This window comes from Macrobrachium nipponense, chromosome 27, assembly GCF_015104395.2.
Source record: "Macrobrachium nipponense isolate FS-2020 chromosome 27, ASM1510439v2, whole genome shotgun sequence".
Lineage (NCBI taxonomy): Eukaryota > Metazoa > Arthropoda > Malacostraca > Decapoda > Palaemonidae > Macrobrachium > Macrobrachium nipponense.
In genome coordinates this window covers 30,984,982-31,000,514 of record NC_087216.1, presented here as the reverse complement: position 1 = coordinate 31,000,514, position 15,533 = coordinate 30,984,982, and the positions used below count along the sequence as shown (strand labels likewise).

Genomic DNA, 15,533 nt, shown 5'->3' with positions numbered 1-15,533 from the left:
TCCCCAATATGTCAACTGCTACATTGATGTCACTGCAGCTGCTAGGAAGTTCAAGTACTGCTATTTCCTTGGAAGAGAGTATGACACAGTCTAGGGACAAGGTGAGGAAGCATGTGACACTGGCTGGGGGCAAGGAGAGGTCGCACATGACATGAGCTAGGAGCAAAGAGGGAGGCACAAACCTTCCTTCTCTCCCCCTCTTCCTCATTATCCCCATCATTGAGCTCTTTCTTCCTATCATCTTCATCCAGTAGGAGCAAGATGAAGGCCTCTCACTAAAAGTCCCATAAAATTTACAGAGCGCACCCTTCCAAGGCTCTGAGAGATGTCAGTGTTGTACCACCCTTGGGTGGCACATTAGCTCTACATGTCACAGCCCTGTCTTTCTTGGACACCTGAGCTGCGACTTGCTGCACTGAGAGCACTCTGTACCCACTGTATGTCACCTTTTACACTGGAAATATTCCCAATTCTTCTTGGCTCATGCAAATAGCAGGTTAGGCTGCTAGCGAGGCCCACTTTCCATACATTGCTCAGTCTCCAAACTGTGCTTGTGTAAGCAGCTGGGTTAGTTCTGTTTGCTGTTGTCTTCTAAAACAAAATGGGTGGATCCCATGCTACCTGCTTGCTCTTTGCATGTCTGGTCTACAGACTGTGTGCATGCAAGTAGCAGATTAGACTCCTCTTCTGGCTTCCTTGAAGTACACCTGGTTGAGCCAACACTGCCTACCATTTGGTGTGTTTTCAGTCTCCAGGTTGTGTTTGTCCCAACATTGGGTTAACTTGCAACAGAATGTCTCTACAAATTAGTTGGCTACTGCTCAGAATTTTGTTCTGAGTGAGGTTCTACTTTAGATTGTGTTTTTCACTAGTAAATTTGATACTGCTGGAATAATACATCTGGAGAATGAGTACAGAAGGAGATTCACTCTCTGGAGTGGTGTGTGTATCCTCACCTGTGCAAGGCTTGTATAGTCAAGGGTTTGTGCACAACATCCCTCCTTTTACAGTACTTATGAGTGCTGTGATCATGTTACACCCAGGTCCACCAGTGGTTTGCCACAGACCTGGAGTTGTTTGTACATGAGAGTACTTTTACTCACTTTTCTTTAGTGTGGCCATACTTACCCTATGCTTCTTCCCAAGCTTGTAAAGTTGCCTTCTTTGGTGTGTCCAGTGCTTTACCATGTGCATACTGACTGGATGTTTGTACTAGGTTTTCTGTGGTATATTCATGAGAGTTGCGATAATTTGTTTACTCTAACATCAGTACCAGTACATGGAAAAATGTATGTGTGGGAATTTGATAAATGATGGTTAGTGGACTGTAAATTTAATAGATAGGGGTTACACATTTTCTATACTCAGAAGAATTGAGTGTACTGAGTTCAGATAACACAAAATACTTTGCAGCCTAGCCTATACTGAAAATATTCACCTCTCTTACCTCAAAAGAAGAAATAGGACACTTTACACTTGAATAAAAGCTAATTCTCACCCAAGCTGCAAAAGAAGAATTAAAGTGACATAACCTGTCCTAGAACTTAAATGATACTGGCTGAGCCTCGACTGATTTATAACAGAAAAGGAAAATATTTCGATGTCAAAATCAAACGTAATATAATTAAATACAGTAATACTAACATCAAGATTTTAATCAAATAAACTTGTCTAGGGGAACACGAGTAGGTGCAACCTTGCCTAGCTTGAAACTTGGTATGACTTACATGGGGGCCTCGGTCCCCAATCTTCTAAGCAGATACAGTAAGCCTCACGTATTCAACCTTCCTAAATGGACTTTGTCTTAATACTAATCTCTCAACTAACCACTGCACAAAACTCAGCAACAATAGAAATTGAAGTATGTACTTACTGAATCTAGGCTAGCCTAAAGCTCAGGCATAGGTACCTTACCTTACACTTCGGTTCACCTAAATTGGCCTACCTACTAGGCTATGACATAAAATTGTTATAATAAATGATAAAGGAGGGCTTTTCTTCACTGCTGTTAGGCTGAAAGATGACTCATACTTAGCCAAGGGAGGGCTTCAGAATCACATCACTTGAGACCAATCTTCCAAAAGGAATAGTAATGGGGGTAAACAAGGCCCAACAGAAAATAGGAATGAAATAACAGTCACCAAACCTAATAAACAAAAAAAAGGGAAAAGAGAAGCAAAGATCTCCAACGTAATTTTCGTTCATAACGAACGATCCTGAACAGACTGCTCACCTGCGAGGAATTACTCACACAAACACTGAATGGCAATACAACGACCTGACACCACTAGCAGTAATACGTAGTTAACACCAATCACCAAACCAAACTAAAACACAAAACCAAGCTGCAGAAACTCAAACTTGAATGATGAAACATCTCGCAGTACAACGCAACCTTCTAACTGATGATCCACAGACCACTACCACAGGAGATAAAAAAAGCAAAACAAAACACTGAACTTGTCAAAACTCGTCATCGTGCAGCGTTAAATTGAGTTTTTACTGATCGTTAAAAGGTACTATACAGATTTTTCATACCATGATTCAAGGTTACAAGTTAACCTAAATTTGTTTTTGTGCAAATCTGTGGGTAATTGAACCACAATTTCAACTGGTTATGCTATTCGGTCTGATCATTCACGTCTACAATCCAAGGGCAGTGTCATCAGGGCAGTTTGTTTGACAGCTTTCCTTTCTGGAAGTAACCATATCAGCTCTTTGGGAAAGCAAGTGACCTCTTAGTCCTGCATTTCCAGCACTTGCATCAACAAGAGAGGGGGGGGGGAGGACTGTTTCTTTTCAGCCTTGTCAGTTAGCAAAGCAGGTAAATGGGTAGATGGCTAGCAATGCCGTTGAGGCATTAGCCAGATACATTTTATGATGGTAGAATGTTTTTGTGCTCAGCTACCAGATGAATGTAGTTATGACCAGTTGTATTTACTCTTGTAGTTCTCAAAATCACTGGTGGTCAACCTGTTCACCACATGGTTAACAAGGAGCTGTAGGTGTTCTTTTCTCTGATACTATGACCTTTCAAATGTGGAGGACACCTTTCAAGATCCTGTACCTGATGTGTTTTTCTGATTCATCGGCTCTTGTTAGTCTTCCAGAGATTACCTATGGCCCATTGGACATCCTGGGGAAGTGGAGCTTTTGATTGTTTTTGTCCTCCCAGAGCTTTGGCTTCTGGAGAGGAACCTGATTTTAGTCCCTCATAGCCTGAGTGGGCTCTGTTAAGCATTTAAGAAAGGCCCCCCTTGACTGAGACCTCACCATTCCTTGGCAGTGTGTATTGGCAAGTGTCACAGCCATCTTGTACGGAACTCTGATCATTGGAATCAATATTGTGCACATTATTTCATGGGTTTGCAGTAAACTCAGGAAATGTCAGTCTGATGAGAGAGACAAGCTTTTGTTTCCTGTCTCGGCATGGGTCCATTCCTGGCATTTGAATGTAACTTATCAGCACATGGGTGATGAGAGCAGGTGTGTACAGACTACCTTTACCTCATCCTGCCTAAGTGTTTCCAGACCTCATTTCATCTGGGACATATTGTGGTTGTTCAGCAGGTGGTGTTTGAATTTTAGCCTAGCCTAACTTTCTTTACACAAATGAATAATCCACCCACTTCTACGCATTTTCCAGCTCCAGTATACTCCAGAAATCACCTTAGATCAACAGCACAACAAGACTTACAACCCCAAAATTCCTACCAGACAGAGAGCTCTCTCCTACCAACCAAACACCACACGCATGTGTCAACTTCTACCCCGTGTTATTGTTTACATCTCACCAATGCCGCTGCCATCTTGTCTATGACGTCGCATCCTATGATGTCACAACACAGCTTAAGTACATCAACAGACACCTTCTAGAATCAACCATATGCTGTTCATATATAGGACACCCACCATGTTTCAACAATGCATAAAATACCAATAACAATTATACAATATATAATCGCACTTATCTCTTTCTCCCTCCCCTCCGACTGTTTCCTAACTTAGTTCCCTCTTAATTTCCTTCATCCTCCAACTCTTTACCCTCTACATAATTTATGATACATTCCCCTGAAACTCCTGCTTTAGTTAACACTTGCTCCTTTCCTTTTATCCATCTCACCTCCTTTATTTCCCCCGATTCTATGGTTTCCCTTATTGCTGCAATATCTATATTTAATCTCTTGCTACTTACACCAGTGCTCGATTTAATGGCAGTCATTAGCGTTTTACTATCAGTGTTAACCAAAGCTTCTAAATTTCTCCCTCCTCCTACCTCTTCCCACAAATGCTTGAAATATATCAATCCTTCTATAGCTTCCCCAACGCTCAGGGCTTCGGCCTCAATGGTGGATTTTGCCCCTCTCCTGGATTTCCTAGACTTCCACCATATGGGACTTCTCCTCTTCCCATCTGTCAAGGAAATAATATAACCAGTTGAGTATGGCCATCTTCTATGTTTCCAAAGGAAATGTCTGCATAGGCTTCCCAATAAATCCTTTATTCTTCTATCTCACTTATTGTAACTTCGCCCATCATGCCCTTAGTTTTTCTCACAATTTTAATAAGCTTCTTCATATCCTGAGTTGTTCCTTCTTTAAATGCCTTACTCAATTCGCTAACATCATATGATATTTCTGGCATGGCATGTAGTGATACCCAATTCAGCTGCCCTACCACTGATCTATACTCATTTAACTCCTTTTGTTCTAGCACTTTATTACCCATATATCTTCTAGCCTCTGGTTCTCTTATAGAATTTATATACTGCCACTGATTAAGGGAAAATCTATTCTCCTTCTGCTCTATTACTACTCCTATATACTTGAACCTTTTACTCTCTTGTTCTCCTACTTGCAATTTCCCTTTCAATTTCCCAATCATATCCTTTAAGAATCCTTCAGTTCCTCCGTAGCAAAAATCATCTACGTGTGTATAGAAAATGCCATTCAATTTATTGTCCTTTTTCCAAAAGAATATATTAGGTTCTAGTCTACTTCTCTCACCTTGAAGCTCCTTTACTACTTTCACCACTTTACAATACCATGCTTTTGCCGCGTCCTTGAGCCCATAGACGGTTTTCTTCAACTTCCATAATCCCCTCCAACCATCTTCCCTAGGTGGCTTTAAATACACTTCTCTTTGTATCTCGTCACCTTGTAAATATGCAGTTTTGACATCCAATGTATAACAATTTCAATTTTTCATCTTTATATGGTTAGACAGAATTTTAAAATTTCAGCATCGCATGCGGTAGCGTCCTTTTCCCACTCTGCCATCTCTTCTTCAAACCCTCTAGCTTCCAATCTTGCTTTACATATCCTTTCCCCCCCTTTTATCTTTTCAGTTACTATCCATCTGGTAGATATAGCTTTTTGTCCAACATCATTTACCTCCTCATATACGTGGTTATCTCTCCAACTTTGAAGTTCTTTTTCTTTAGCTTCCATTATGCTTCTATTTTCAAATCCCAGTAACACTTCCTCTTCATCTTCAATTTTTTCTACCTGACTATAATCCCTCAAGTTAACCCACCCTTTGTTACCTGACTGTGAGTCTTGTACATTGTACGAATCAGCCCATGCTTAGCTTGATCTCTGGATCTTTTTCCTGCTAGACCTATTATAGTCCTTTTTTCTACTTGTCCTGTATCGTTGTTTATAGCGCTAACTCTATTTCCCTTTTTGAATTTTGGTAACTTCCATTAACTCACCTTCTATTGACCCAGTTTCCCCGGTATCTTCCACTGTTTCCTCTACCACATCTCTTTCTATAGTCTCTTCTGTGTCTGCATTCCTTCTCCCACCCATGTTAGTTATGAAAAATATAATTTGATTAAAAAATTTTTCATTTTTGGTAGACTGTTCAACTCCCAGTTAGTTGACAGAGATGACCTTTCACCTAAGGAGGCTCGCCTCTGTATAAAAGGTGATGATTTGTTTTTCCAAGGAAACAAAATTTTAAGCATAATTTTTATTTTTCCATAGTTGACAACCTAGCACCTTTTCTCAAAGTTCCAGTTCCTCGGAAGAGTCGGTAACGCGGTCAACTACTGATCTTACGGTCTGGGTTCGATTCCCTGCGTTGTCAAGGAATCAGAGGAATATATTTCTGGTGATAGAAATTCATTTCTCGATGTGGTTCGGATCCCACAATAAGCTGTGGGTCCCATTGCTAGGTAACCAATTGGTTCCTAGCCACATAAAATTATCTAATCCTTTGGGCCAGCCCTAGGAGAGCTGTTAATCAGCTCAGTGGTCTGGTTGAACTAAGATATACTTTCATCAAAGTTCCCACCTTGTCTTGGAGGTGAGTGAGGGTTATTTCCCACTTAACCACATAACCACTAGTTAACCATCTTGTTACCAAGTTCAACGACTCACCATCTGGCACTGAAAGATATTCATGTGTACAAGTCTCTGGTTTGTATACCTAGGAAACATACATTTTACTTTTAAATTATTTATTTTTAACATTTGAAATACATTTTGAAAATCATCACTGTTGTATTTGCAAAGTGCTCATGTCTCATTGTGGAGAGGAGTACTGACCTTATAAATATTTAATTGGTTTTAACTGTGTATTCATATTTTCCAGTAATCTGTTAATCTACAGGTTTTCCACTGTCTAGATTACTGTTACTGTATTTTTTTTTAGCCTGATGTGCCTTCATTGATCTATTAGCTTTGTCATGACATAGGATTCATGGTGGTCTGTACCTCTTATTTTATATGTTGCAGAAAATGTGCCACAATTTATTGATCATCTTGACATTTCAGGCTGGAAAGAATGGCCATGTGTTGGTTGTTTATGAAGTGGCACTTAGTATTCAGAAGCTTGTATCAAAGTTGTCTCTAGAACTTCACCTCTCGTCGTGGGATCTCCTTTTGGACACACTTGCTAATCTTTTTGAACACCATGGTAGGAAATGTTATTTTTTTTCATTTTGAGAGGGTTTTTATATACACGTATTGTTTCCTGTTTGTTTGTACAAACCCATTGATAATGATTACATGGTCTTATTCTGTGCACAATCCCATCCACATAATCATGGTTAATCTTGAAATGATATAGACCCCACCCCCACTCCTGCAAGGTATCCTTTAATACTTTCATGTACTCTTGCTATGGGCAGACACCTGCTGAAGTTACTTTAATGTGCCATTAATGTCTTTTCATCCTTCCATTTTATAATTTATTTTACATTGTGATTATTATCACATTATATAGAGTTTTGTACTTAATGGTCATAGGCATGTTTGCCAATACTGTGGAACTGCAAATGTTCAGTGGTTCATTTGTTTTGATCCTGGAGATTTGTTTAATTTGTGCTGTTTTCAGTAATTTTTACACTGAAATTTTTAAAATTTGGCTTTTAATTTTTTTTCTCTCCCTTTTTGTCAAAAAGTTTATCCGTTCAGTTTTGTGTAATATTTAAAAAAAAATTAACATGGGACATTTTAGATTAAAATTTTTTGCTTTTTCTTTACATCTACTGGTTAGTATACTTATTCATTGAATTTTAGCAACATGGTTTTTTTTATACCAGCCCACAGTATATATAATAATAATGCATCTACAATTTGTTAAAGCAATGTTGAAAAAACTGATGATGTCCTTCTAATCGTATGATTCCTAACTTAAGCTTAATATTGTCAAATTCAAATTTAATCTGCAAAGTTTGTTAGTTTTTGCACAAAAATATACATTAGATATTAGTTCCTATTTGGACGAGTGGTGTTCGCGCTCGACTACCAATCTGGTGGTCCGAAGTTTGATTCTTGGCTCGGCCAACGTGGAATCAGGAATTTATTTCTAGTGATAGAAATTCATTTCTTGATATAATGTGGTTCGGATCCCACAATAAGCTGTAGGTCCTAGGAGAGTTGTTTATCAGCTCAGTGGTTTGGTTAAACTAAGATATACTTAGATTATATTAGATGTTATACAATACAGTCTTACAATAATACAGTACGTGACAGCAGGATCACATACAAAACATTCAAATGATCCTGACTCTTTTTGGAAAGTGTTACTCTGCTCATCTCTTCAGTTTTTGCCATTTTCTTAAATGAGGAGTGTTGTGAAATGAAATCTATATTTGTTAGGAGTGGATGCAAAAGAAAATATGTAAAATATCTTTTGAAGGATATAACTGTTGAAAAGGGTCAAGGTGAAATGTTCCTCTTGCCTGTGTACCATAATGTGTAGACTAGAGGGGGAGAAAGGTATTGGAAAGGTTTGGCATTGCAGGAGCATTTCACTAAACTCAACACTAGAGGTTTATTACACCACCACAAAAGCACAAATGAATATGTATGGTTAAATTAAAAATAGTAAATACATTACAGAAAATATAATTTTTTTTAGTGCAACAGTATATTCAAATATTCTTTTTACCCTTTTCTTTCTTATTTCACCTTGTGCAGAAAGTTGATTATGACGGAAGTTCATGCCAGTCTTAATTACTGTATATTTCCGCGTATAAGACGACGTACCTTTAAATCCTAAAATTCACACCTAAAAATTAGGTGTCATCGTATACTACAGTTCTAAAAATCAAACCTTGATTTCTGAGATGTGTACTGGTAAGCTAGCCTCAGTCTGTGTGTGATAACCACCAACACATGAAGATTCACACTATGAAATAAACTGATAATAGTGAAAGTAATAAAACCATTTTTACCTTATATGTTATTTGCATATCTTTATAACAGATAGCCTATCTGAGGAATAATTCTATATCGATGAAACCAATTTTCATCTATGTGATCCCAGCTGAGAAAATGTGAACATGAGTTATTGTTGCACTCACAGCAACCTTCATGATTTGGTAACCTATCAGAAATTTCAGTGATAGTGTATACATTAGTAATAACATTTAGGATAACATAATATTAATTTCTCATTAAAGTTTCTCATACATATCACAAGATTCATCACATATGCCACCATCATAAGGATTCCAGTCTGGTTCTGGCGAACGACTTGGGTCAGTGGCATTTTTTAAAGATTTTATGACACTTTCTATTTTTATGTTCCCGCTTCCTAGAAAAATTCAATCATATGAATGAAACAAAACAATGGTTTCCATTTTAGGCAATGTATGTATGAAAAACATGATATAGAAGAGGCTTTGTTTAAACCCAGCTTCGATAACTTATGAAAGGAGTGTATCTCTGAATTAAGTTCCATCAAGCAACTAAAGACAGTGATGATATCGGTGAAATGCGATCAGTAGATTATTTTAGGAGTAAACAAAACCAGAATGCAAATGGCGCATCATCGCTCTGTTCATGTATTGTAATACAGTAATACGTGCAATATGATTAGGTACAGTAGAACAAATTTTATTAAAATTATCATTATTCTCAGTACAATTATTATTCAAATTTTGCAAGTGGATATCTGCCACTATTAAGATAAACAACCGAATTGAGAAACAGCTGATTGCTGACATCATTAACCGTAACCATTGAGTGTTTATTAAGAGCCCCATTAAAATTGTCAAGTTTGTAAACCCTTCCTATTCTCAGTGGTGGCCTTGCCATCTTTGCATAGACTATCCAGTATCTTTAGATTATTGTCCTTTTGCAATTTTGTCATGGAAATAAAAGAAATTTCCTAAGGCATTCTTATACTATATAAGAAATTTGACTGTTAGATCTGTTATATTGATTACCTATGCATCTCCATGGTTTCCATTTGATGAATATGCTTTATGAAGGTTTCACCTTGCTCCATGAAGTTCATAGCTGTATGAAAAATAAATATCAAAGAATTACTGGGGGTTATACATAATGTAAATTGGATTTAACAGACTACTGTGTAGATATTGATGATTATTAAGTTTTCTAGATAAACTCTATTAGACATTCGCAAAGATGACAAGTGCCTAAAAGTTCTACAAAGCACTTTGTACATTAAAATTTTTATTTGTTAGGTCTCAGATTTGTTGTTTGACATTGATTTAATGTGAATTTTGTATTTTGTCAACTAAAGAAATGTCAATTTTTTTCTTCATAAGTATTGTTACTCCAGCATTTAAAGTTTTAATGGTTTTATTTCAATATATGAAGTAGTTCATTTGTAGAAGGCTGAAAGAGTGGACAGGGATTTGTAGCAAAGAATTTAACTGATGAGGTCAGAATAAGATTACTGTACTAATTGTTGTAATAATATTTATGCTGTAAATATTGGCCATGTCTTAATTGTTACAAGGTATTGGAACATTTATTTAAAAACTTTGTAACCATCATTATATGAAGAGAATTTTTCAAATGGAGCATTAACTACTGCATTTTAGTCTTTGTAATTATTGTGTTGTTGAGCAGTTTGATTGTAAAGATTCAGGAATTTCAGTTGATTTGGGAATTTCTATCAATACTACTGTGTTCAAAAATTTTTGATGAAGCAGGTAGGAATAAGGCAAGAGTGTTGTCTTCCTTGGAGTGGATAAGAAGAAATATTTTTGAACTCTGTATTTTCTTTCAGTACATATATATATATATATTTTTTTTTTGTGAGGGCCACCAAAGCTGTTTTAAATTAATTTCATATGTTTTCACAGCTTGATTTTCTTTCTTAATTAACCAGTGTGTATGCTTCCTTACTTATGCTTCCAGTTTCTTTGGAGGAGGGCCTGGAGAAGCAGTCTATCCTTAATGTACTTAAAGACATAATGGATGTCATCGAGCAGTTGATCGAATTACAACAGTTTGGAGGATCATATGATAAATTCTTCTCTCTTGTTGATAAATATGCACATCTTCGACCAGTAAGTAATTCCTGTATTTATATTTAACTATCGTGTTTGCATTAGTGTTGATCTTAGGATACAAACATTGCTTCATACTGCCTTTATGCTGATATAAATGAGCCAACACATAAAAAGCTACCTTTGTGTGCCTTGATTCTTCCACGGTTCATTCGGTAATGCTCTCCCATTTCAATAGTTATTGAACTTTATGAAAGAGTGGTTTGTATCTTCATATAAATACTGTACTGTTAAATTTTCTTGTAAGTTTTGTTTGTTTCATAGTTTACAATGGTTTTTTCATGTTGAGTTCCATTCTTATGCCCTGATTTTCGTCAAATTTTTCGGACAAAATTTTGACTTGGTTTTTGTACATTTTCTTGGAATTCGTACACCAGGAAACTTTCCTTCCAGGGCCCACCTCATGATAAGGCTCGTACCGAGCGCCCAACCAAAGCATCCCATGTTCTCTTGTGACCCATTCTGCCTTTGTGTTTGTTGTTTTTTTGTGCTTCTTTTATTTGAGTGCAAATGCTAAATAAGCCATCATGGGGACAAAGAAAGTTCTAAGTGCCAGCCCTTGTGTAAAAAAGGCAATAAACACTAAAGAATTTAAGAAAGAACTCGTAGCAAAGTACAAAAGGGGAGTACCTATGGCTGATTTTGCTAGGATGTACAGCGTCCATATCAACAATCAGCTCCATTGTAGTGAAGAAAAAAGAAATCAAGGCAGCCGAAGTTGCAAAAGGGGTAACGTCATTAGGATCAACGAAAAACGGTAAGTGGGAGATAGTGTGTCAGATTCAATAGTTTATGAAAAGGCAAGGATGTTGCATGCCATTTCAGCAAGAAAATGCCTACAAGTGCTGCTGTTAGTGAATTTAAGGCCACCAGAGGCTGGTTTTGAAAAACTCAAAAAGTGAACAGGCATACATAATCTGCCCACATCAGTTATTGAGGTCATGGTTGCAAAGTGGAGTGATGTAAACAATTTTATGGAGAATTATCATCCCAACAAAGATGTTGTAATCCGTCTCCAGTTTAATGACAATATCTTGTTTCATTTTAGGCAAATTTTAAAGAGACATAAAAAACAAATGTCTCTGGACAGTTTTGTTGTGTGACAAGGGTCCAGTGACTCAAGCTGGTCCTAGTGCTAGTTAAAATATGAAGAGGGGAAGTAACCCCAGATAGTGCCAGTAAAAAACTTAGGGAAGTAACCCCAGATAGGTCCTCGATACCTGAATTCCTTCTGGAGGGGGGTTCCCCTTCCAAACAATAACCTCTCCTCCTCCCTCTCCCCTTCTTTCTGTCTTCCATATGCTAAGAGTGTCTTCCATAAAGGTATGTATAGCGATGCTAAATGTTTATTTATTCATTTCATTTGTCATTTATATTTATTTCTCATTGTTTTCTATATGTAACACTTAATTCTCCATAAAAAGTAATTTTTTTTTATTATTTTCTGGTGTCTGGAATACATTAATTGAATTCACATTATTTCTTATGGGAATTATTGTTTTGGATTTCGTGCATTTCTGACTTCGTGAGACATTCTTGAACTGATTTATGTACAAAAACCAAGGTTCCACTTTTAGATTTTATCGATCTTGTATTGCTCTGTGGGAAAAAAAAATTGAACCTTCAGCCAGGGTATGGTTTTTCCTGCTAGGTACAGTTTATTAAAAGGTAATTTATAATTGGAAATAGACTGCTTTATTACGGTGTGGCATGGTTGTGGATTAGAAAAGGTTTAAGAAAAACTAGTTTTTGATCTTTCATTAGTGGATGAGTTGCTTTTATACTGTAGTTCTTTTGACCAAATCGAAGGAAACCTTGTTATTTAACATCTCTGAAGCGTATCTCATAATAAATGGCAAACTTGAAATAATGAATCTGATAAAACAGTTCCCTCAATGGACTGTGGTATTCTTCATACCAAATTGGGCATCATATTGAAATAATTTTATCTTGTTTAGAAATTCTTCATAGACTTTTGACCTATGAATGTTTAATAAATAGCAAATGTTTAATAAATAGCAAATGTTTAATAAAAAGCAAATGTTTAATAAATAGCAAATGTCAAATTTTGCAAATGAATCATTGTAGAAAATTTGTCAGTTCTTGACTATTTTTACTTGTGCAGTTACTAAATTGAAAACTACAATTTATTAAACATCCTATTTTTAACAATAACTTTTTGGGCCAAACATGTAAGTTGAGAGTTTATCTGGGTCGTGTCATTCTTTTTTCTACTGTAATCATAAAAAAAGTGACATTTGTTTTTTTTTTATCTCTTAGGAAACCTCAGTTCTCAGACTGCTAGACCACCAAGCTCAAGCCATGGATCCTCTTCATCCCCACTGGTTAGCTAAACTTGGTACTCTTCTCAATCAGTACTATTGCCATGACCCAAGACCAGCTGTAAGAACAAAGGCACTGGCCATCTTGTCAGATGTGTATAACAACAACAGGTAAGGTGATTTACTTAATATCACATTTAAGAAATGTGGAAAAGGAACTGAGCGTATCTATTATTGACTATTTTTTCCCCATTTTTGTAAGATAAATACCTTCATGTGACGTGTTGTCTGCTAGTAAAACAGCAGTATTGTAAACTTATCATGAATTTTGAAAATGTCATCTAAGGTTTTTCATTCAACTCTTGGTACACACCTCCTGTAGAAATAGATTTTGTTGTATTCCAGTACATATTGAATTTTAATTTTTAGGTACCTCTATGGCACAGACATGGTGAGGAATGTGGTAACCATCCAAATGGAGGGTATTGAAAAAGAGCGTAATGTTGGTGTGAGAACAGCAGCAGTAAATCTTCTTGTACACATTGCTGTGACACAAAGGTCTTCTGTTGTTCCAGATATTCTTTCTTTATTAGAAAAGGTATTTATAGATCACTATGTTTTGTGGGTTGGGAAGAGTGGGTTATCAAAATTACACTTTCAGGTTCTAGTCTTAGGAATACAGCCAAAGGATATTGAATTTAAAAAATGGAAAAATGCTGTCTTTGAACAATATTAAGACCCTATTAAATTGCTGTTCAAGTTCCCTTAAGGTTTGTTCTTGTAAAGGAGGAATTTTGCTTAACCCCAGAAAGGATTGTCCCAACCGCAATACTTCTGCATGTTCAAACTTTCAGTACAGAATATTGAAGAAATCTACTAAACGGTAGAGAAAGGATTATTCAGGTATATTTGTTGATATAATTTGGATGTGAAGAGATATTAAAGCTTAACAGTTAAGCAGTGTTAATAAAGCTTTCACTCTTCACTCTGCATTCTTGTTTATTTATTGTTGTTCATAAGCAGAACAAACCTTCGGTCTTCACAATAGAATAAATCTTCTGGTGCCAGCTGGAAACCAGTTAAAATCAATCAAAGATTATAATGTTAGGAATCTGTGACATCTGCCATCAGATGCATATTTGAGGTGGAATTAAGTTGAGAGAGTGCACTTGAATTCAGTGACGCATCAGTCTTTCTTCAACCGCCTTGGAGAGTGGACCTTCGTTTTGCTCTCCTTATGCCAAGGCAATTTTTTTATTAACCTAAGCTTCTTTTGTTTCATATTTATCCAACCCCTGAGTCCCGTGAGCTTCAACATATATATATGGCCTTCCAGGATTCCTGTGTTCACACTTCCTTTGGGACAGATGCAAATTGCAGTAGATGTGCTTCACACCTCTTCCTTCTTCCTCGTCATTGGCTGTTTTATGTATAATGCTGGTCCATCTCTCTCAGAGGGATATTGCCCCCTGCAGGGAGAGAGGGGCCAACTACATTTTATTTCGCATTTTGCATTTGTTATTTTGAAAAATGTATTGAAACATTTGTGTTAAGACATTTCAGTGTTTTATTTCTCTTCAATGGTGTCTTGCTACACTTTCTGGGAACGTGGTAATGTTTTAGTCTTAGAAAATTTGTGATTCGGGATGTTCGAGATGTTATGGATTTGTGTTGCAGACAAGGTTTATATGCTAGGATTAGGCTGTCTAGCTTAAAGATATTTCTCCACTTCCGCACACAAATTTTGATCATGGAAGATCTCGATTGCATTGGTCCTGTGTGCTTGCTCAGGATCAGTCATGATTTGCCGTCTCTTCTTTTTCCCGTCAATTTCGGGTGGGTCGGTGGGGCGCCCATGAGTCATACGACTCACTTTCTTCCCTTTATCCTTACAGATAAATATGATTTTTTTTCCCTCTCTCAGGACAAATTTCTTCTTTTCCTGATGGGGAAGGCATATTATTTGTTTCTTTTCAGGCTCTACAGTTGTCAGCCCTGCTTCTCACCTGGAAGTCGGACAGCTGTGGCTTTCCACTCAGATCTTGAAAGACCCTTGGCTTCACTTCCTTCTGCCAGAGTTGCCACTTCACTAATTTTGGTATGCTCTGGTAATGTGAAGAGAGTTAGGAATCCAGTCAGACCTGTCGGCAGTGTGTTCCTTTCTAGCCTTGGAGCACCTTCTTTGTGCTGGCCTGCAAGACTATGTCATCATGTGGGGGTACCAATCTTACAGATGACTTTTCTGTTGTGGCTTGTCTGTTTCTGTGGCTTCTGATGTTTCGTCATCCGATAATGTTTGAATTTGTAGTACTCCTTTTTGTCATATGAAGTAAAATTGTAGTACAAGTTTGTTTGACTGTTTTTCCGCTCTGACACACTTTGTTTTTCTCTCTCCGTTCTCTCTCTGTAAGAGCAGTCTGCTGTATGATGTCACGGATGGGCTTGGGATATCATGGCTTTTCCTTATAATGACA

At 37.1% G+C, this 15,533-nt stretch overlaps 1 protein-coding gene across 1 annotated transcript in view; it reads left to right on the top strand.

Moving 5' to 3' along the window:
* Positions 1-15,533, top strand: part of LOC135200655 (tuberin-like) — a 220,006-nt gene that overhangs the window by 179,039 nt on the left and 25,434 nt on the right. Inside the window, exons 7-10 of the mRNA XM_064229262.1 lie at positions 6,780-6,921; positions 10,626-10,777; positions 13,058-13,230; positions 13,489-13,657. Coding sequence (XP_064085332.1) covers positions 6,780-6,921; positions 10,626-10,777; positions 13,058-13,230; positions 13,489-13,657 — 636 coding nt within the window. The remainder of the gene's footprint in view (positions 1-6,779; positions 6,922-10,625; positions 10,778-13,057; positions 13,231-13,488; positions 13,658-15,533) is intronic.